Source organism: Vombatus ursinus, unplaced genomic scaffold (genome assembly GCF_900497805.2).
Source record: "Vombatus ursinus unplaced genomic scaffold, bare-nosed wombat genome assembly UNPS02015406.1, whole genome shotgun sequence".
NCBI classification, from domain to species: domain Eukaryota; kingdom Metazoa; phylum Chordata; class Mammalia; order Diprotodontia; family Vombatidae; genus Vombatus; species Vombatus ursinus.
This window is the reverse complement of record NW_020955184.1, coordinates 3,508,363-3,532,430: the sequence shown is the minus strand read 5'-3', so window position 1 is coordinate 3,532,430 and position 24,068 is coordinate 3,508,363. Positions and strand designations below refer to the sequence as shown.

At 39.3% G+C, this 24,068-nt stretch overlaps 1 protein-coding gene across 8 annotated transcripts in view; it reads right to left on the bottom strand.

Moving 5' to 3' along the window:
* The window catches only part of RALGAPA1 (Ral GTPase activating protein catalytic alpha subunit 1), a 311,896-nt gene extending 300,040 nt beyond the window's left edge, over nt 1–11,856 (bottom strand). For 2 of the 8 annotated variants that reach the window (XM_027847459.1, XM_027847460.1), the window contains exon 1: nt 11,590–11,856. In XM_027847459.1, coding sequence (XP_027703260.1) covers nt 11,590–11,695 — 106 coding nt within the window. In that variant the 5' untranslated portion in view covers nt 11,696–11,856. The remainder of the gene's footprint in view (nt 1–11,589) is intronic. The other 6 variants (XM_027847457.1, XM_027847458.1, XM_027847455.1 and 3 more) reach the window with 4 other exon arrangements.
* Between the last annotated feature and the right edge of the window lie 12,212 nt (nt 11,857–24,068).

Below are 24,068 nucleotides of genomic sequence, written 5' to 3'. Positions count from 1 at the left end.
GGTGAATACAGTGCTAGATCTATAGTCTGGAAGGTTGAATTCAAATTCTACCTCAAAGGCCTACTAATAGTATAACCTCAACAATTCACACAAATTCTCTGAGCCTCAAAAATTTTTCTTCCTGTGTAAAGTATAATTAATAATTACTATACCTCAAAGAGTTGTTGTGAGGATCCAATAAGATGTTTGTAAAGCTCATAGTTTGTAACGAAAACTTCAAAGGTTAAAACTATTTGAACTACTGATATTATTTTTATCACTATTCAGACAAATCTAAAAGGAGACCAAAAAAAATTATCTGCTGCGCTTATTTGTTGTTCATATCATTTCTTTCTGTCTTGTTAAAAGTCTAAGAGTTTAAAGGCAGGATAGTGTAGTAGATAGAGTGTTGAACTCAGTCAAGAAGTCATCCAGCTAGGTGATCCTCTCTAGACCCTTCAGGGATTAGGCAAACTAAGGTCCTTGAGCCAAATCCAGGACAGTGCCTGGTTTTTCTGTGGCCACTGAGCTAAGACCAGTTTTGACATTTTTAAAAGGTTGGGGAAAAAAAATCAAAAGAATAATATTTTGTGACACATGAAAATTATATGAAATTTATATTTTACTGTCCATAAATAAAAGTTTTATTGGAACAAAGACACACTCATTCATTTACGTATGGTCTATTGACCACCTTCATTTTACAACTACAGAGACTGTTGGTGTTCTGATCTCTTCTCACTGCTGCTTAACATACTACAAACTGCAGTGACAGAGTTTCAACTTGGCAATGTTTCGACTGCCACTACGTCCTGCGACACTTTACTTTTTTTAATTACCAGTGTATAACCATTATGTCAAAACAAGAAATTAGAAAAAAAATTACGATTTTTTTTTTTTAGTTCTGAGCTGAGACTGAAATTTTTTCTGAATGAGAAAAACTGTCCTCTACTACTATTATCAGACACTGAACAGCTATGGAAATTAGGTTTTACTGCAACCGTGGTTACATTCCTTAATGAATTCAAACTAAAATTACAAGGTAGAACATCACTTGCGTGCAAAACTTATACTACAATAGAGAAGCTTCTACCAACCTGCAACCTAATAATGACAAAAAGGAAAATATCAAGAAAAGACTACAATACAATTCTACAATTGTCTTCCAAGCAATGAATATGTTCAAACAAAATCACATCAACAAGGACTTACATCAGTACTTGGCAGTCCTTATCTAGTCTTGGCAAATAAATGTGACAGAATACTAATGTACTGTGAGAAACAATGAAAGAGATGGTTTCAGATAAATCTGGGAAGACATATGAACTGATGCAAAGTGAAGTGAGCAAAAGAAAGAGAACAATTCACACTGTAACAGCAATGCTGAAAAGGTAGTCTTTATGTGAAAACACATTTTTCAAAGATAATTGCATAAAATCTCAATACAGATCAGCATTAACAGATAAACACCTGCCATCAATTTTGATGACTGGGAATGCTAATTTTGAACCCAAATTAACTAAAATGTTATCCTGAAAAAAATTACATTATTTTCATCAGCAGAACTATATTACTAAAAAAAAACTATATTCAATTATTATGTTCTGAATTTCATTAATTAAAAAATTGTGGAAATTGTTTTATCTCTTGTTATATATGTACCTACATAGCCTCAATTGCGCCTCCTGGCCCACAAAGCCTAAACTATTTAGTTTGCTGACCACTACTCTGGATAATCAACTAGTATTTACTTTTTAAGTACTTACTAAAAAGTACTTACTTACTTGTCAGAATTATACTAAGTTTTGGGGATAAAAAAAAATAGTCCCTGCTCGCAATCTAATGGAGAGGACAACATGGAAACACCTATGTAAAAATAATATCTATACAGCATAAATTGGTGAAAGTCTTTTAGAGGTAAAGCAGTAAGATTAAGGAGGACTGGGAAAGACTTCTTAAAGAAAGACTTTACCTAGGGCTTGAAGGAAGCCAAGGAAACCAGGAGGCAGAAATGAGGAAAGAAAGAATGCCAGGCATGGGGAACAGTCAGTGAAAACATTTAGAATCAGAAGATATATTGTCATGTGTGAGGAACAGTAAGAAAACCAGTGTCACTAGATCACATAGAATGTGGAGGGGGTAAGAAGATGGGAAAGATAGAAATTAGAAGTAACAAGGAGCCCCCTACTGAAGAGATATATGGGGGGGGTGTGTGTGTGTGTGTGCGTGCAAGTGCAATATGATTAGACTTGAGCTTTAAGAAGACTGATGTGACAGCTGAGTGGAGGTTAGATTGGAGTGGGTAAAGTCTTGAGGCAGGGAGACCAACCAGAAGGCTACCTGCAATAACTGTCCACATGTGAGGGGAGAAGAAGAGAGAAATGGACAGGGGAAGAGTATAAGAGAGATGTTATGCAGGTAGAAACAAAGGGACTTGACAACTGAATGAATAAAGTAGGGGTAAGAGAGAGTGAATGGTTCAAGAATGACAATTTAGCTTTCGACGCTGGGTAGCTTTGAGTGTAGCTATGGAAGTAGAGGAGTAAATTAGTTCATGGGAATAATTAAGTGGAAGAAATGGGAGGTTAAGATATTTAAGGGAATATAAATGTTTGTTTAAAGTCCCCTGGTATAAAATGACAGAAGCTGTGGAAGAAAGACCGTGGGTCAGTCAGACTATGAACTCTTTGAGGAAAGAAGGAGAGAGAGTGTCTGGAAGATTAACTGAATGATAAATACAGAATGAATAAAATCAAAGAAAGCAAGCTTACTGAGTGATACCTGTAAATGCAAAGCCTGGAAATAGCAAGGGGGAAATAAGAAGTATTCCAACACTCCTATCTTGACTAATGAATTGGAGAGAGGTGGGGCTGTTAGTGAAAGTACCACTGATGCAAAGACTGGTGATCCTACCCAAATGCGTAACATGGGGCAGAGCCAATCATTGACACAAACCTCAAATTCAAAAGCTAAAGCTGGAGAAATGAGTAAACCAAAGATAATGAGGAATGTAGAAAGCCAGTAGTGGGGATAATCCAAGGCTGAGTTTTGCCAAGGGGAAAGGGAAGGCAACAAACATTTATTAAAGGCCTACTATGTGCTAAGCACTGTGTTATGAGCTTTACAAATTTTATCCTATTTGTTCCTTCCAATAACCTTGGGGGATAGGTGCTTTATAAAAAACTTAGACAAAAAAAGACAGTAACTTCACAAGAACTGCAAGCAGAGACTTGAGGAAAAAATGACAACTGTCAGAGGATTGTCATGGAGTGAAGAATTAGGAGAGCAAATAGCTTAGAATAAAAAGATAATCTAAACTTACCCAAGTAATGGATTCCCTGCAAGCTATACAAGACTTGACATGAGACAGTAAGAAATATTAGAACAAAATCGAAAGATTAAAAAAAGAGAAGACAATGTCAGTTATCTGAAATTAAAAAGTGAGTTGTAAAAAACTGATCAAAGAGATAATTTAAGAATAATGGATTCCTGGAAACCATGATTTAAAAAAAAAAAAGCCTAAGGACCATATATTAAGAAATCAAATGAAAACTGCCCAGAGTTATTAGACATAGGGGACAAAGTAAAGGTAGGAAGAATTCATTGATTTTCTCTTAAAAGAAACTCAAAAAGGAAAAGCCACAGAAATCTCATAGCCAAAATCCAGAGCTCCAACACCAAATAAAAAATACTGCAATTTCAAATACCAAGGAAGCAGTAAGGATCACACAAGACCAAGTGGTTTCTATCATAAATGAGAGATATTAGAATACAATATTCCAAAAGGCGAAAGAGCCTTTCAACCAAGACAGGGTTGTAATTTACTGTGAAAAGCCAAATCTAATCCTACAGAAGAAAAAAATGGACTTTTAATGGAATAGAAGACTTTCAAGAAATTCTGATGAAAAAAAGTTGAATAGGAGGTGAAAAATGCGAATATATGAATCAACAGAAACTTCTAGTTTACCTTTCTAAGGTAAGTTTATTTGAGCAACTGGAAAGATCTATATGATGATGCAGTGCTAACATTCTAGTAGGAGAAAAAGAAAAAAGAGTCCCTTCAGAACCTCGAGTGAGTTAATAAGAAAACAGCAGTGAAGTGGTTATGTTCTGAGGGTGTTAAAAGAGGAAAGGGAAAGAAAGGTAAAGTAGTGTACAAAGGAGGGAAGAGAGTGTAGAATTTGCTAGTTCTTATAACTGATGTGTGAGAAGAAATACAAAAAGGAAGAAAAGGGTAAAGGAGAAGACATCCTATAACTAAACTCTTATCGGAAACAAGCAAAGAGCTGAACACAGAGTTTGACACAGAAATACAACAATATCAATAGTCAAATAAGCAGAGATTGATGGGGCACTTAAGAGGGAAGGTAATAGTGTAGAGGTAGTAGCCCAACTAAAACAAACTTCCTAATACTGAAAAGGAGTGATTAAAAGGGTAAAAAAGAAAAGAGCTGGAGTCTAAAGGGAAATTGGAAATGGCTGGACAAACAGTAGTACATCAAAGTAACAGAATATTATTTTGCTATATGACAAAAGACAATTTTAGAGAATCCTAGGGAGTATGAACTGACAGAAGTTAGCATACTAAGAAACACAATTTATATATGGACAACAACACTGTAACATAAGACAACAACATAAGAAGAACTCACATCAATGTAATGACCAACCATTTCTCTAGAGGACATATGAGGCATGTTACTCCACCCCCTGATAAGAAGTGATACTCAAGATGCAAAAACAGACATACCTTTTTGGATATATAGACTGTATGGATTAATTTCATTTGACTATGTTTATTTGTTAAAAGACTTTTTCCCTTTTTTTTAATAAGAAGAGTAGAGAGAAGATGACTGGATGTGTTGAGTTTGAAATACTTCCAGGATATACAGTTCAAGGTGTCAAAGATGCAGGCAGCAAAAACAGACCATTCCTCAGGAGAAAGTATAGGACTAGACAAATAGATCTGAGAATCATCAGAAGAAAAATAATAATTGAACTCATGGAAAATAGAAATCACCAAATGAAATAGTATAGAGGCAAAGGAAAAAAAAAAGAATAGGGCCCAAAAGCCCTATATGGTTAGTGAATATAACATAGACAAAGAGCTGGCAAAGAAGATTAAAAAAGGTTAGGCCAAAGAAGAGAGATCAGTGTCACAAAAATGTTAAGAGGAGAGAATATCTAGGAAAAGAAAGATTATATAAAATGAAAGGCCATCAGATTTGGCAATTAAGAGATCACTGGTAACTCTGTAGAGGACAGTTTTAGTTGAATGAGAATGTTGGAAGCTAGACTGCAGAAGGTTTAAAAGAGATAAGAAAAGAGGCAACAGAAGAGTGTAGATGGCCTTCTCAAGAAATTTAATCATAAAAAGGAGGGATATAGAAAGACAACTAGTGAGGAAGGGTCAAGTAAGGATTTTTAAGGGTAGAGGAGACATAGACCTACATGGAGACAGCAGGGAAGGAGCCAATAGATGGGGAGGGGTTGAAGATGAGAAAGTGAAGGTAATTTGCTGCAGAAGACAGAAGGTACACATACAGAGGGCTGGCCTAGTAAGAAGAAGGGACACCTCAGAAACCGAAGCTAAGGAGTCAAAAGGAATCAAAGTCAGAGTAAAGAGTCAGAAAATCTGTAAAAATTATTGGACTATCTGAAAGCCATGATCAAAAAAAGAGCCTAGATATCATCCTTCAAGAAATGACCAAGGAAAACTATCCTGATATTTTAGAACCAGAGGGCAAAGCAGAAATTGAAAGAATCCATCAATCTCCTCCTGAAAGAGATCCCCAAAGGAAAACTCTTAGGAATATTGTAGCCAAATTCCAGAGTTCCCAGGTCATGGAGAAAATATTACAAGCAGCCAGAAAGAAACAATTCAAGTATTGTGGGAACACAATCAGGATAACACAAGATTTAGCTGCTTCTACATTAAGGAACCGCAGGGCATAGAATATAATATTTCGGAGGGCATGGAGACAGGATTACAACCAAGAATCACCTACCCAGCAAAACTGAGTATAATCCTGCAGGGGAAAAAATGGTCATTCAGTGAAATAGAGGACTTTCAAGCATTCTTGATGAAAAGACCAGAGCTGAATAGAAAATCTGACTTTCAAATATAAGACTCAAGTGGAACATGAAGATGTAAACAGGAAAGAGAAATCATAAGAGTCTTATTAAGGTTGAACTGTTTACATTCCTGCATGGAAAGATGATATTTATAACTCATGACACCTTTGTCAGTATTAGAGTAGTTGGAGGGAAAAAATTTTAAGTATGTAGAGAGAGAGAGAGAGAGAGAGCGCGAGCGAGCACAGGGTGAGTTGAAGATGAAGGGGTCATATCCGGAGAATAAAATTAAGGGATGAGAGAGGATTATACTAGGAGGAGAAAGGGAGAGGTAGAACGGGGTAAATTATCTCACAAAAAAACAGAAAAGAAAAGGCTCTTACAGTGGAGGGGAAACGGGGGAAGGTGAGAGGTAATGAGTGAATCTTATTCTCATAGGATTTGACTTAAGGAGGGAATAACATACACACTCAATTGGGTATGGAAATCTGTCTTATCCTACAGGAAAATGGGGGGGAAGGGGACAAGTGAGTAGGGGGGATGATAAGAGAGAAGGGCAGACTGGGAAAGGAGGTAATCAGAAGCAAATACTTCTGAGGAGGGACAGGGTCAAAAGAAAGAATAAATGGGGGGGCAGGATAGAATTAAGGGAAATAGAGTTAGTTTTTCACAGTATGTCTACTATGGAAGTGTTCTGCATAACTGCATATGTATAACCTATATTGAGTTGCTTGCCTTTTCAATGAGGGTTAGTGGGGAGGGAGGAAGGGAGAAAATTTGGAACCCAAAGTTTTAAAAACACATGTTTAACAAAAATGTTTTCACATGCAACTGGGAAATAAGAAATACAGGAAATGGGGTACAGAAATCTATCCTGCCCTACAGGAAAACAGAAGGGGAAGAGGATAAGAGAATGGGGGGAGAGACAGAAGGGAGGGCAGTCTAGGGAAAGGGTATACAGAATGCATGCCATCTTGGGGTGGGGGGAGGGGTGAGATGGGGTGAAAATTTGGAACTCAAAATCTTGTGGAAGTAAATGTTGAAAACTAAAAATAAATAAATTTATTAATTTAAAAAAAAAAGAAAATAGGGCTTCAAAGACACAGAGGGGTGAGAATGCAGTGCATTCTAGATATGCCAAGAGTGTTATAATCTATTTCATGCATGCTGGGTTGGCTTCTCTTTAAAGGGGTAAGGAAACTTATCTTCAAGATTTGATTGGTCCAGGACAACCTGGCTTTCTGGTTACCTCAAGTGTCAAAAGATCAGCTAACAAGGAGTCAGCATTCCTCAGGCTTAACAGAATCCTCCACTGCTGTGGGAATCAATGCATAAAGGTCTGACCGGGTGTTGCCACTGTGCCAGATGTAGAAGCAGAGGGAAGCTGCATCCCCCTGTATTATAAGATCATAGATTGAAGGTTGGAAGGGATCTTAAGGGTCCTCATTTTACAGATGAGGAAATGAAACATAGAGAAAGGAAGTCATTCACCAGAGGTCATCTAATTATGAAGTATCAGGATTCAAAACTCAGATTTTCCAGAGCCCAGTATTATCCACTATGCTACCTGGCTGCCCAAAGCAGTAGCATATCCTTATTCAATCTTTTATTGTTGAGTAAACTTCTTTTTATTGGGGGGAAAAAAAAAAAAAAGAAAGTCTGGCAGGTACTACATAAGTGATGATTGAAACACAAAAAATTTTAAAGGCAGATCCTCAGTACTCAGGTAGTATCTAAACTAAAAGAATACTTTTCTAAGAGGTATCTTACCTGCCTCAAAGATTGAATGATTACAAAATTAAACATCATTCTCCTGGGCTGTGGGGAACCTTGATCTCAATATGTGCAATTATACTAGAGATACAGGCTGTTTAGAACAGGTCCCTTCCTAGTGGAGTAGTATGTAGAGAAATAGCTAGAGCGCTGATGAGTATCCATCTGTGTAGCAAGTAAATTTTAGTAATTCCTATGTTTTACTTTATTTTACTTACTCATCATTTAAAAATAAAATTATTGTAAAAATCTCTAGCTTAAGTTTACCTCAGTATAGAGACAAATAATCTACTAAAATCTATCAGGAATCCAATGTTTCAACTATATCTTGGAACAGTAAACTTCCAGGATACTACTGTAATGCATAGTTTCATTTCTCTAAGCCAAAGCCTGATTTGCGTAAGGAAGAGGGGCATATATGTTTTATTGTACTTTTTTTGTATGAGTGAATATATATATTAAATTAGTTTGTAGTATTATGAAAAAAAATTAAAATTAAAATTAAAAAAAAAAAGAGTCAGAAAATCTGGATTCCAATCCCAGCTCTAACTTTTGCCCATGGTCATAAAGCTGGTAAGCCCTCTAACTTCTCTGGGTCTTTAGTTTTATCATCTATAAAATAAGATGACATCTCAGGTCTCTTCCAAGCTCTTTACTCCACGATCTAAACTATTAAAAAAAACAAGCATATTCTACTTCAACAACAATATGAATTAAAGTCTTTCTAACTAAATCAGCATTTTTAAAATGAGGATTAAAATTTTTACCGTAAGCATTTTAAAGGAAGATGTATTCAGATCCAATATTTTAAAAAAAAAATTTAAGAGAAACAAATACACAGAAACTGAAAGGTCTTTGTTTTGAGCTTAAAATAACTCTAGTTTCCAACCAGTAAAAATAATTCATCTGCAACAACATTATTTTAGAACACAATAGTCCTAAATCTATTACTCTTCCAAAGACAACTTCTATAGTAGGGACAAGATCCAGGATTAATAATTACATTAGATCTTCATCTGATACTAATTGTGGTCTCATGAAATTGGAAAATTTATCTTCAAGTGTGTCACTGAAGTGAACAAGTTTCAAAAACAGTGCTGATATCAGAAAAATCTATGGGGATTTCAAATGATGTGTTAAATAAATAAATAATATCCCTTCCCTCTGAATGTATTTATATCTGGTATTATACTATTCAGTCTGAAAAGACTATATGGAAGTTTTTAATGAACAAGTGAATAAAAAGGACAGTAATAGAAAATGGCCAATAAAATTTCAAACTCATTTTTTCTTCTCTAAGTAGGTCAATGTAGTAACTACTCAAACGTATATCCATCTTGCTAGTTTATAGAAACTAACTATGCAAAGTTCAAGTATACAAAGGGTATTGAGGAACTGTCAAGTTACAAGAATTTTTAGGCCTTATGTTGGGTATCAGAATTCTTACATTTTACAAAGACTGCCACAACAAACAATTCCAACAGTTTGAAAATGGGAAACACTTTAAGAATGGTCAGATATTGGGGCCAGCTAGGTGGTGCAGTGGATAGAGCACTGGCCCTGGAGTCAGGAGGACCTGAGTTAAACTCCAGTCTCAAACCTTGACGCTTGCTATCTGTGTGACCTGGGCAAGTCACTTAACCCAAATTGCCTCACAGCCAAAAAAAAAAAATGGCCATATATCTATATATGTATCTATCTATATATCCTATTAATTCTATAAATACGTTAGGACCAAGGTATTACACTTGGCAGGACCACTTTTGGAACCCTACGTTTTACTCAAATTACTGGAATTTATCAGTGCAGACTCCTATAAGGCAAGAGGAACAAATAAACAATATTTTTCCATTTAGAGATACTCAAAATATGAAATATCTTTTACCATATTCTCTAACATAGATTCTATTTTTTTAAATAGTCAAACAACAGTTTAACAAAGGATTACAAGGAAACTGAAGTTTTTATTTAAAAAAAAACTAGACCTTCAACACAAAATATATTTAAATGATTTCTAGATATGGTCTTAGTTGCATTAAATAATTGACATGTCTTCTATCACACTAAAGAACTGAGGCAGTTAACTAAGTGAAGCTTAATAATGCTGTCACTAACTGTAATGAGAGGTATTACTGAATTCACAATTCCAAAACCATACACACTTGTTTGGTTCATCGTGCTCCTAGTAAGTACCAATCTCCTAAGTTACCAATGTATGATATAAATTTCTTCTTATATTTAACCATTTATTTTGCTCTCTACCACATCACTCAAATCTTTCCTCCAAAATATTCATTCATAGGCAAAAAAACAAGATACTTCTATATGAAAGGAAACAGATTCAGTCTGAACTGAATTTGTTTTATTAAAAATAATAGCTTTCATAATAAACACTGACACTTAGAATGAACTTTAAGGTTTGAAGAATATTACATTCATTGTTTCATTTGATCTTCCCAAAATCTTGATCCTAGTTTACAAATAAAGAAACTGACGCTAAGACAGCAATTAAACCATTTCCCCAATACCATACAGCTAAATAGTATCAGAGCAAGATTTGAACATAGGTCTTGACAAAAAGTCTGGTGCTCGAGACACTATTACCACACCGCCTTCCCTCCACACATCTATATATACAGCTTTAACATTAATAAAGTGTTTTACGTCTCATTTACATTTCCATTCTGAAAACTTTTTAGAATTCAGATCTTAAGTACAAGTTATCACCTATCTCTGCAAAAATTGCTTATTCAATTATTAATTGGCCACTAAATTTCTCACTTATTTCATACCTCACTGTAATAACGAAGGACAAAACTGCTACCTCTAATATGGGGTTTAATTCTACATTAGCAGTAAGTAATGCATTGTTCACATTGTACTAGTAAATCTCATTTTCAAAAACTGGGTCAAATACCGTCCGGCCAAATTTAGAAGTCTTGATTTAACCCTGTACACAAAACACAAGGTGATGTCTCCGTTTATTGCTCCAGCATTAACAAAGGTAATGTAGGAGGACAAATGAACCACCTAATTTAAAATAAACAAAAACCTGACACAAAAATTCCTAAAACATCTCAATAACGCGAAGAAGCAAACTTCTTTCGGATTGCAGGTATCGTTTCCCGAAAGGAATGGCAGTTTTCTTTCTAAATGCAAAGGGTGATGTGAAACAAAGTGCCCCAGAATTAACAGCTGGAAGGAGCCCCTTCACAAGAAAACTATGGGCATCACCCACTTATCAGAGAGGTATATGCAGCTGACCTCCTCTGCGATCCTCCTCAGTCAAGAAGCTAAAAATGGAAGATAAAAGGATGATTATTATCTTAGAGGAGTAAAAGGATATTTTAGTATTTCGTTTCCCTTGTATGGAGATGACAGTAGTTAGAACATCTGGTAAACATTTGGTAAACATCCAAATCCCCTAAAGTAGTCCAGACGTCTAGTCTCCAAGATGATGTATTACTTTACAAAACTAATTAACATAGTCAACCCCAAAAATGCGTTAGGCCCTGCGAGGAACTCCACATACCACCTGATATTAATGCTCCACTTAACTTCAGTCTTTGCCAAGTCTTCCCTCCTCAAAATGAACAATACCCCCTCCTTCGTATTTCCCAGGAGAAATGACCCGCCCCACCCCCACCTCTCCAGGGGCGCCAGGACCAGGTTAACACCGAAGAGATTCCACGGGGAGGGGAGGGGCGGGAAACGGCGAGCCCGGGTCCGGCCCTGGGGCCGCGGCGCCCCGCGCTCCCTCACCTATCACGATGCGCAGGTGCTTTAGCCGGGTCAGTGCGTCCTTCTTGGTGTCCAGCACCTTCTGAGTGGACTTCTTGACGTCCCCGTGCGGCTTCTTGGAGAACATCCCGCCGCCACCGCTGGCCCCCGCCCGGCCCTGTCCTGGCAGCGGAAAGTGGAGGGAGTGGGGCGGGAGGAGACGAGGCGTCAGTGGCTCATTCACGGCGGTGGGTTCGGGGGCCCCTGAAAAGTCAAACTCTCCGGGTTGAGGCCAGGTCCGCGGCCTCCGCCTCCTCCGGCCTCCCGCCGCAGGCCCGAGACACCGCCGACACCGGCTCCAATATGGCGGATCCTCCCTCCAGGCCCTGAACGAATCTAGGGAGCCGCGCCTGAGCCGCCGCCGCCGCCGCTCCCGCTCCTGCTCCGAGTCCCGGTCTTCCTCAGCTACCGCAGTTCCCCGCCTCAGGCTGGGGGCGGGGAGGGCTTGGGGTGGAGAGAAAGCCTAGACCTAGAGGGCGGAGGCGGAGGTCCGCAGCCACAGCAGCTCTCCCTAGGGCCCCCTAAAGGTTAAAGGCTTCTTCGGCACCGCCCACCAGGCAGCGCCAAAACTGGAAACTAAGCTGCGGAAGAGTTTCACGACTCTGCCGTCAGTGGCGAATGGTGCCCATGGCAACAGCCTTCTGTTGTCACCGATCTCTTACGTCATGCCTGCGTGAAGTCATATCGGCCTTTTCCCCATATGTGGTTTTATGTGGTGTGTGGTCAGCCAAAGAAGAAACAAAGATAGTACTGGAAGATAAATATCCCCTTCTATGTAAAAGTGCTGCCTTCTGACCATTAATAGTAGGTACATTTTATTTTAGGGATAATCCCTCCACACTGTCTTCATGCTGTCCTGGCAAAAGATTACTCTTCAAAACCTCAAAACAGAATGTGAGTATATACTGGATGTCAAATCAAAGAATACTGTTGAACTGGCCTTTCATTTTCTGAAGATTTATAGATTAGGTTTACAAATCTATCTTGCTCAGAATGAGGATTTTTTTTCAAAGTTCACAATTATTTTGAACATTTTTAGAATAAACTATATTGAACTTGGTTAAAAATACAAATCATAGTCGTGCTTCCAGAGCTATGGAAATTTAATGGTGAAAAGGTATTTAGAAATTATATAGTCTACCTTGTCCAAGCCCATCATTTTACAGATGAGGAAACTGAGGCAGATGACAATTAAGTGACATGCCCAGGGTCACACAGCTAATATGCAGATGTCTGAGGTAGTGCGAACCCAGGTCTTTATGACTCCAAGTTCACCAATCTGTCCACTAGCTGCTTCTCATGCTGCCTCCACATTTTACAGAAGAGAAAACTGTCAAAACTGAACTCATTAATTCCCTTACCCCAACCCTACACCTTCCCTATTCCCAAGGGCCCTACCATCCTACCAGTCCCTCCAGCTTTCAACCTAGAAGTATTATCCTTGACTTCTTTCTCTCTCATCCCCCATATCCAATCTGTTGCAAAGGCCTATTGATTTCACCCTTGTAATTTCTTTCTTCAGTACTTCTGATGTCTTCTCTCCTCACACTGCCGCCACCCCAGTGAAGGTGCACATCTCCTCTCCTTTGTCCTATTGTAATAGACTGCTGGTTGGTCAGCCTACCTCAAGTCTCTCCCCACTCCAATCTATCCTCCACTCAGGGACCCAAATGATTTTCCTAAAGCAAAGGTCCAACCTTGTCACACACACCCCCAGCTCAATAAACTTCAGTCTCCCTTCCAGGTTCAAATATAAAATCCTTGGTCTTTCAAAACCCTCAATAACCCATAACCCTTAAGTCTTCTTACCCCTTACACATACTCTTTGATCCAGGATACTCAGACCTTCTTGCTGTTCTTCAACCAAGGCACTCCAACTCCTGCCTCCCAGCATTTTCTCTGACTCTCCCCCACATCTTCATCTCTGCCTCCTGACTTCCTTCAAATCCCAACTAAAATATCATTTTCTATAAACAGCCTTTCCTAATCCTTAATTCTAGTACCTTCCTTCTTATGATTGTTTTCTATGTATCCATCATATAGCTTGTTTGTATATAGCATGTTTGCATATTTTCTCCTTTCATTAGACTGTGAGCTTCCTGAAAGCAAGGACTGTCTTTTTGCCTTTCTTTGTATCCCCATTGCTTAGTACAGTGTCTGAGATATTGTGGGTGCTTAATAATGTGTATTGACTAATTATAATTCAGTTTATGATCATTCAGTTAAACAGACATGTAAGTCAGTTTGCCAAATGCTGGGCATATGCCATGCTTCAGTACTTCAACAGTTCTATGATTTCATTAATATGAACTCACTCCACTAGTGCAAATTGCAACTCCTTGCCTTAGGAGATAATAATTCAGTTCAGTTGTCAAAAAATTGGGAAATCTAGTGGCCAAACTAATGGTAATAACATTCATCTCTCAGTTTATAGTCAGAAGCTGGTCCAGTTATGATAGTCTGTTGTCTTGACTGTACTCAAAGCCTTTTTAGCTTGTAGCAGCAGCCAGAGTTTACCCTCTAATGGCATAACCTTTGAGAGACCAGGGTAACCACTCTATCATTATTAGACATTGGAATAGAACATTAAAAGAAGGGACACTAGAGCTGAAAAAGTGAAATAGGACACAGGAGGAATTTATAATTTAATGGGGCAGGGAGCACAGAATAATATACACAAATAGCAGTGATACAAGGCCTATTATAACAAGTACAAAAAACTGCAGTTAAAATACTATATTAAATAGCATTTATGATGGGAGAAAATACTTTTGGCTAGGTGGAAATCAAGAAAGAAATTTTGGAGGAGGCAGCACCTAAGTTGTGCTTTGAAGGACTCCAGGGATTTCAGCAAGTGGAGTTGAGGTGTTGGGGATTCCATTTCAACCATGGGCCATAAATACAGGACAAAGGAAGACAGGACTAGGTGTATTATGCAGTACATTTGAGCTGAAACATTATTGGGCCCTTAGGTGGTGAAGTGGATAGAGCACCAGTCCTGGAGGCAGGAAGACCTGAGTTCAAATTAGGCCTCAGAGGCTTGCTTACCAGCTATGTGACCCTAGGCAAGTCACTTAACCCTGCTTGCTTCAGTTTCCTCATCTGGAAAAGGAAATGGCAAAGCACTTCAGTATCTTTGCTAAGAAAACCCCAAATTGGGTCATGAAGAATCAGACATGACTGAACAACAATATTAGGTATTCAGGAAAAGGGGTGCTATGAAATAAAACTGGCAAATACTTTGAAATAAAATTGTAGGAGGCCTTGTGTTACAGGTTAAGGAAGATAAATGTTACTAGATAGATGATGAGAAATTTTGAAGGTTTTTGAGTAAAGGAAAGGTAAGATCAGAGCAGTGCTTTAGAGAAATCAGTTTGGCATCTATGTGAAGAGTGGGCTGGAGAGGAGAGAGACTAGAAGCAGGAAATTAGGAGACACGTGTGAGTGAGAAATAAGGACAGAATTAGGGTAGCAGTAGTGGAAAGGAAAGAACATAATGCAATGGAAAGATTGCTGGATTCAGAATCATATCCATACTGAATCTAAATCTCAACTTTGGCTCTTAAATACCTACATAATCTTGTTACTTAACCTCTCTAAGCCTCAGATTCCTCATCTGTAAAATGAGAAAGATGTACTGGGTGACCTCTAAGGTTCTTTGTAGCTGTAAACCTTTGATCCTGTGATCATATCAGAGAACAGAGGAGGGTTTAATTGGCTAGACTTGGCAAATGATTTGGATGTGTGGGTTGAGGGAGAGGGGAAAGGCAAAAATAAATCCAAACTCATTTGACTGGCTATGAGAATGGTGATATACCATCATCAGAAATAGAGAAGGTAGGGGAAGAAGCGAGTTTTGGTAGAAATGTTATAAGTTCCATTTTAAGCATGTTGAATTTAAGGTGTTGGTAATTGGAAAGATATGACTATAGCTCTGGAGAGAGATCAAATTAAAAAGATATATTTGGACAGGAGTAAAGTCCCTTTCCTTTGTTATTTGACATAATCTTAGGCTAACAGTAAGACCATAAAGAATCTAAAAACAGGGGCAGGTAGTTGGCGCAGTGGATAGAGCACTGGCCCTGGATTCAGGAGGACCTGCATTTGAATTCAGCCTCAGACACATAACACTTACTAGCTGTGTGACTCTAGGCAAGTCACTTAACCCCATTGCCTAACTAAAAAAAGAAAAAAGAATCTAAAAACACAGACATAGACAAGGATGAGATAAGACTATCTCTATTTGTGGATGACATGATGGTTTATTTTACAATCCCCAGAGAATCATCAAAGAAACTAAAACAATTAATAGATTCGGTAAAATAGAAGGATACAAAATACACAAAAATCAATCATATTAACAATTGCAATAACAAAAACCAGGAGAAAATAATCTAATCCCATTCAAAATAACTATAATATACATAAAGTATCAGGGAGTCAATCTGCCAAGGTATACTCAAAATATATGAATTAGCCCTGAGGGGCCTGTGCTTCCAAATTCAGCTCAAATGAACACTCAGAATGCAATAGTAATTATTTATACACACATGCACACATTCATATATATATACATATATATATATATATATATAAACTATTACAAATAATTTTAGAAAATCAGCAAGAGCATCCTAAGGAGCCTTCTTTTTTTTGTTTTTATGTGAGGCAGTTGGGTTTAAGTGACTTGCCCAGAGTCACACAGCTAGTGTTATGTGTCTGAGGCTGGATTTGAACTCAAGTCCTCCTGACTTAAGGGCCGGTACTCTTATCTACTGTGACACCTAGCTGCCCCCTAAGGAGCCTTTTGGCTGGCTTCCCAAAAACTGTCATGGATAATTTTAGAATAACAGAGGAAACAAAGTCAAACTATACAATTTATTAGCAAGGCATGCAGTTGCAGGAGAAATCAGGTCCAAGGCCCCTCAGTAGGCACAAGGATGCTGAAGAGAGATTTACCAAGGTTTTTTAGGAAAGTATAGTTACTACTTTTAGTGTTACTATTTTTAGATTGAGGGACTTTGCAGAGATTGAGCGCTCTGGTTGCATCCACCTGCATCCTGCAAAACAGTTAGTGGCACAATAATGAATGACTTCTCCAAATTCACATCACTTACAGGAAAACTAAATTTAGCTCAGGAAACTGAGACTTGGCTCCACCAGTTGCATAAAATGTCAGCGATGATACAAAATTGAGTTGGTTTGGTTCTCTCAGTTACTTGTGAGCTACTTCTATTAGATTTTTCATATGGTCATAGTCAGTAGAGTGCACTAACATGAGCTTGCCTGAGACTAACTTGGAATAGAATTTAATGCAACAACTAGTGAAAAGCCTAAAAAGAATTATAAGGCAGAGGGCAATAAGGGCCCATTTACAAAGGGTGGCTACCTAGCTATTTCCCTGCAACCAAGTGAACCAAGAAGGATTCTGCCAGGGACCAATCACCTGGGGTGGGTATTTGTGTTTCTGCTATAACTTTTTTAATTTTATAAAGGCTGGTTTTAATTTCTCCTGATTAATTGATAGCACAGACTGCTTCTTGTTAAGCTGTAATAAGGTCTAAACCAATACAATTTTATAAGACCATTTGTACTAAAGAATCTAACTCTATTTGGATGGAGGAGATGGATTCACTTTCGGCCTTGACAAAGTTTCTTAATTTTAGGTGAGAGGTTCCTAGCAGCCTGTTCTAATGCAGAGACTCCACTATGTGGAATTAGGGACCATAGGAACTTTGTTTCCTTTCCATATTGTTTTACAGCGTTTCAGATTGTAACCACATCACTTTTTTGACATTTAAGTCCTCCCCACCCCACCCCCACCCTAACCTTCCCACTTTCTGGTCGTTTTTTTTCTTATTGGTCTTATGGTGTTATTAAAGACCAAACAGGTGATCCCCCCAAACCAATTTATGAGAAGGGAAAAGTAAGCCCTTTCACCACAGACAAAGAACTTTCCAGGAGTCATTACTCCCCAAGGGGCTTCAGGTGGAGCACATAGCCATTCTACTGATATTTTAAATAGGCCTGACCATCCTAGCAGGGTCTTAGCAGGGCAATACTCGAGACCCAAAATCACTAAAAGTACAGGCTGGAGCCATTAAAGGTCAGGTTACCAAGAAAAACATAATTTGGAATGGTCCTGTTGTCAGTGGTAGTACTGACACCGGTGCAGTGGCACACAAAAAAATGATCTCCTTTATTGACATTGGGGACCTAGACAGTTTGAGTGTAATTCATTATATCCCCTGGGTCAAAATAGCATTAATCCTTTCCTTCCTTGGGAACATAAGAGGAGGTGTTAATATTCCTTGTGTATTAAGTGTGATACTCCCACTTTTATAAATTGTTGTGGAATCATTAAACTGTACAAGGAATCTACTATTCTCTAATGAAGCAAAAGTATAGCTTGGAGAGCTGTCACATTGGATTTTTTTCGATGGAAGCATTTAGCCAGCAAAAAAAGGAGAAAAGGAGCCCACAAGTTAAGGGGGTTCACCACCCCTTCTGGAGACCTGTAAACTGCCTCTTGCAACCCTGTTGGATTGAGGAATTGTCTCAGTGTCTGTAACAGATAGGCCCATCCATGGATCAAGTCCCCTCTGATGAATATAATGGCAAACCCAACGCCCATGAGGCCCAATAACTTTGAGGTGATATTAAGCATGACCTACCACACTATGATGATTACTGACAACATTAAGTTTTTTCCAGCCTTCCTGAGAGGAGTGGACAGGGGAGGAAAAGACCACAAATGGAATAACATGAATCAAAGATAGCAAAAACATTATGAAAAAGTATGGGGGGAAGGGGTAGGTTTCTGGTCAGGAGCAATTGGAATGGGCCTTACTGTGCCAGGTGGGTCTTGTTGGCCTGTTGGAAATTCTTGATGTAGACCTTATCTCCAGGATCAAAATTGTGAAGTAAAAAGTCCAGTGGTCCAGTCTGTACTGCTACTCCTATATCATGGAGTTCTTGAAGCCTGATTTCCAGTTCCTGTATATCAGAAGCAACAAAGGTATTTCCTACTAACAGAGATGTGTGTACTGGGGGAAAAGATCTTACTTGGATGGGTGGGGAGGGGCTTTTTGAAAAGGATTTCAAAAGGAGATATATGTAAGTCCACCCTTGGCCTGCTGCACAGATAGAACAAGGCCACTGGATGTGAAGGGGGCTCAAATGTTTAGGTCAGGACACTGGAAGCCACCCCGCCTTTTGTTCATGTACAAATAGAGTGAAGGACTTACTGTAATCTGGGAGTCCCAGTGCATGGGCCAACTACAAGGCATTTTTGAGACCTACAAGGGTGGAGAAATGTTGCTAGTCAAGCTGCAAAGTGAGAGTCCACTACTTTAACATAGTTAAAATAAAATAAAGTCCCCTTATTAAAGACTCCACCAGTTGCAAGACTCAGCCTTCATGCCTCTAATTAAGGACACTCGAGCCTGAAATAACATGGTATAATCAGCAAGATTGTTGGGGTTCCATTACTGGTCCTGTAATGGCCAATTTGGGAGACCCGAAGGGCAAGACCCTCCCACCCCAAGCAGAGCTTGCCAATTAGCAACTTCAGTAATGGCAACTCTTTCACTGGGTGAGAGTATGATTTCTATCAGGTCAACCACATCCCTCCGAGGTGAGATTATAACCCCTAAAGATGACCTGAAATTGGATTATAACTGTTCCTGGATCTTCGTCAAATTTGGGAGTATCTCTTCTCCAGGTAGAAAGATTAGAGGGACTGAAAGGCTGATGATTCCTAATCCTGACCATCTGATCAGGCTGTGCTGGATTATATACAAACTTTCTTGGCCAGGAAAGACACAGCTGGCTTGAATGTTTGGCTCCTATGACTAGCCTTAGATCCTTTAATTTACAATATTCAAAGATACCAAACTGAGGCCAAATTATCAGCTGAATCTCTCACAGTTTTAGGCCAAATGTCACATAACCTAATGGAGCACTTCTTGATCATTCCTGGTTCAACCAGGAGCTTCCCTTGGTCCTATGATGGAAAAAAAATTTTACAGGGGGGTTCCCTTCAGTTTGCTATTACCAGATCCTACTATTCCCTTAAAGGGATTTCCCCAATAGTGTGGAGGCTTACCTTAGCTTAGAGATTGATATCAAGGGGGAGTCTGACCTCTGGGGTAGCCTTCTACAGAAGAAATACTTTGGTGAGAAATTCAACCGGAGAGTTCTAAGGAGTTCCTTATAGAGATCGTCCCTGGGGTTAAGGGGTAGGTTAGGGTAGGATTACTCTCTCAACCCCCTGGCTGGCTCACTAAAAACTGTCATAAATAATTTTAGAGTAACCGAGAAAACAAAGTCAGTGTTATGCAATTTGATAGTAAGGCATGCTCTTGCAGGATAAATCAGGTCCAAGGCCCCTCAGTAGGCACAAAGACACCACGTCCTCATAGGTACAGGCCCAATGGGTTAGTGAAAGAGGAAGGGCAACATGGATGGGACTAAAAACCTCAGCTTTGAGGAAAATAACAACCTTTTCCAGAATGCTGTTTAAGCAAAACTACCCATGTCCTTTTCCCACCAGGCTGTGGCAGTATTAGCAAGATTTCAGATTAGCTCTGGGAAAGAATCAAGGTATCTAGTATTTCCCAGGTGAAAACTAACATTACTCTTGACTAGTCTCAGCTAAAAGAACAGAGAAAAAGGAATTAGTGAGGTCAATAACCCTATGCCATTTACCCATGGCTTTAACTACTTGATTTACCACATCAACAAAGTTAGAAATGGCAATTGGCCTGGCATAACAATTTTGTTCAGCTACAAATAAGTTGCTGGTACCATCGGCCTTCCTCACCAGTCACACAATATTATTTTAAGGGGAACTGATGAAGTATTTTGGCCTCCATTTCCATCACTAGAGAAAGTAGCTTTTACCCCTTCTGGGACACAGTATTGATTTGTATTAACAGGATGTTTCAGAAAATTTCAAAGGGCTTCTGTGTTGTCTTAGCCACAATAACTAGCACAGAAGTTGCCATAAACATCCATACAGGTACCTACTCTTAAGAGCTCATGATTACCTCCTTCCTCCGTGGTCTATATTGCCTAAGCCTCCCATGAAAGTAGTGTGTCTCAAGAGACCCATGGAGGATCCAGATACTGGTAAGAAATTGTCCTTAAAGCTCCCATGATGTCTCTCTAAAGGATCTGTTACTCCTTCATTTGGAAACTTCTCCATGGAGAATGATTTATCATAATAGTGCTGTCCCAGAAACTATTAGCAGTGGATCTATTGTGAAAGTACAAGGCCTGTGCTTGTTGTTGCTGCCCCTAGAAGATAGTCAACAAGCAGGGGTAAAGTTAGTTGCAGGCTTTCAGCATGAGAGGAGCAGCAATTGTGACATAAATTGATTAATCATACTAAGACACTATCCAGTTTGATAGCATGCTGACAGCATGTGATCAGAAACCTGACATAGATACATACATATGTATAGATAGAGCTATATGTGTATGTATATGTGTATGTATATGCATACACACATGCTTTAGGGAATGCTTTGAGCATGGGCAGAGCTGAAGAGTCTTACTGCCCAGTGCTACTATAATTTTTATTAGTAACCTCAAAGGTTGTTCTTGATCCTTTCAGTCCTTTCAGTAGCCACCCCCAAAGCTCCTTAAAGGAGAGGGTATCATCACTCTCATCCTGAAAAGTAGGGACAGTGGTAACTGTGTATCTTCCTATGAACCTCAGAGACACATTTTCTTAAACATCCACTGTGGCCCACTGTTCTCCAATTCACATTTCTTTTTTCTTTCTTTTTTTTTTTTAGTGAAGCAGTCAGGGTTAAGTGACTTGCCCAAGGTCACACAGCTAGTACCTGTGAAGTGTTTGGTCTGAGGCCAAATTTGAACTCAGGTCCTCCTGACTTAAGGGCCGGTGCTCTATCCACTGCACCACCTAGCTGCCCCTCCAACTCACATTTCAACAATTATCTTCCCAAAGCCATATTCACTGTGTTGTGTGGGAGTCTGACACCATTCATGTGGGATCCAATTGTGTCTAATGCAGACTGGTCATAAGGATGGTTCTCTTTAACTGGCTTTGCAAAAGAAAGTGCTCCATGAGGTCCCTAAGCCAATGTTATTTGGCAATCAGGAGGAGCTCCATTTTAGTCCCATTAGACCATACTCTCTTCAACCATTTTTCCAGTGACTCATCAACTTTTTTAAACTTCTCTTACAGCCTCCTGAGTTCCTTTGTAGTGAAAGCCAACCCACTCTCTGGCCTCTCTGTGGGGAAAAACAAAAACATCCCAATAACCTCCCCCTGATGCTCTTTTACTACCAGTGTGAGTTCTCAGTTCTCATCCTTCAGTTCAATTATTTTTCAGTCATGTCCAACACTTTGTGACCCAGTTTGAAGTCTTCTTGACAAAGATACTGAAGTACTTTGCCTTTTCCTTCTCTGGCTCATTTTGCAAATGAAGAACTGAGGCAAACAGAGTTAAGTGATTTCTCCAGGATCACACAGCTAGTGAGTCTCTGAGGCCAGATTTAAACTCATGAAGATGAGTCTTCCAGATTCCAAGCCCAGTGTTCTATCAGCTGTACTGCCTCACGGTCCTATTTCTCATCCTTAGTCTCACTCCTATTCTCTTCCTTTATGGTTCTTTGAGCCGGACCAAACCAGCCTCTAACCTGTGGATGGTTGGAATTGAACAGAACAGGCTAGAGACAGGAGAGTCAGGAATCAAACAAAAGTTTAATTGCAAAGTGAGGGAAATGACTTGCAAGCAAGGAGGCAGATTAGACACAAGTGCTGGGGGCCCGCCTCTAGTGTGGGGAGGCCTTGCTTTAGTGTGGCTGAACCTCGATTTATATACTTGTGGCTAGACAAAGAGTCAAACAGTGTAGTGTAGCAATAGTTGTGAGGCACAATAGCAACAGGGAAGCACAACAGCAACAGTGAGGCAAGGTTGTCTAGTGACAAGTCCACTCATAGCAGGGCTTCGTGTTTGGACCTGTTGGTGCTTGCCTGAGCTCAGGGACCATTAGTTCCAGAAGGTGAATGCAAAAGATTGTTATGCCAAGCTAAGGGCACAGCTGGCTTGATGGGCCTTAGCTCTGGAAGACAGGGTGTCTTTTAAGAGTATCTTAACCATTCTGATCCCATTGGGATTCAACAAATGTTCCAGCAAGATCTCTGTGCTTAAGACCATATTTCCCATTCATGGCCTGTTGGTCTCCATTCCAATTAGTATTATCCCTTTTTCTTGTGCTATATTTAAAACTACGAGTACTTCTGACTTGAGGGCACAGTCCTTAACAATCAGTAGCTCTGTTTCTAGTTGCTGAAGGCACATAGACAGGTTTGTTTCAATTTCCTATGCTAGTGATCAAGCTTTTCAGGGCTGTTATCTTGTTTAATAAAAAGGAAGTCAACTTAATATTCAGCAAACATACAGCACTAGGTAGATGTTGCCTCCCTTGTCTACATAGTCAGAAGAGTGGGTTGACTTGTGTAGCAATAGAATATCCATAAAATCTGAAGTGCCTCAGCTTTTCATGAGTCAGGACTTTTTATGTCCTAGGTGACCAGGAAGCCATGTCAATGGCTGCATCAATCAAGTCTCTGGGATGGTCTCCCTGTCTTTTTTGGGGAAAAAAAAGGAATCAAAAATATTTGCTAAGCACTGAGCTAGGTGCTGGGGATACAGGTATAAAGAACTAACCAATTTCTGCTTGCAATGAGTTTAAATTCTAGTGGGAGAGACAACAAGAACATGGAAAGTTTGTGCCTCTGGGATGCTATATAAAGCATAAATATAAAGTATAAACACACACAGAAACACTTGACACTTACTAGTTGTGTGACCCTGGGCAAGTCACTTAACCCCAATTGCCTCACAAAAAAAAAAAAGCAAAAAAAAATGTAATCTGTGTAACTTAGGGTAAGTCACTTAACCCCAATTGCCTCACTGAAAACAAAGACACAAACAAACAAAAAAAACCGCTGTCTCACGTGGGGCAGCTGGGTGGCGCAGTGGATTGAGCACCTGCCCTGGAGTCAGGAGGACCTAAGTTCAAATTCAGCCTCAGACACATAACACTCACTAGCTGTGTGACTCTGGACAAGTCACTTTACTCCAATTGCCTAAGAAAAATAAATAAATAAAAAAAATAAACACATACCCGACAAAGTATGCTGCAAAGTAGCTGCTAAGTATAAGGTAGTTTGTGAGGAAGGCCATTAACAATTGGAATCAAGAAAAGCTTCATGCAGAGATGACGTCTGAACTGTATATGAAAGAAAGAGTTTGGGCTATCAGTAAGAAGGAAATACATTGCAGGCATGGAGGTCACCCAAGACAAAGGCACAGAGATGGTATTTAGAGTGTTGTGAGGAACAAAGAGAAAGCCAATTTGGCTGGATTGCAGAGTGTGTGTGTGTGTGTGTGTGTGTGTGTGTGTGTGTGTGTGTGTGTGTG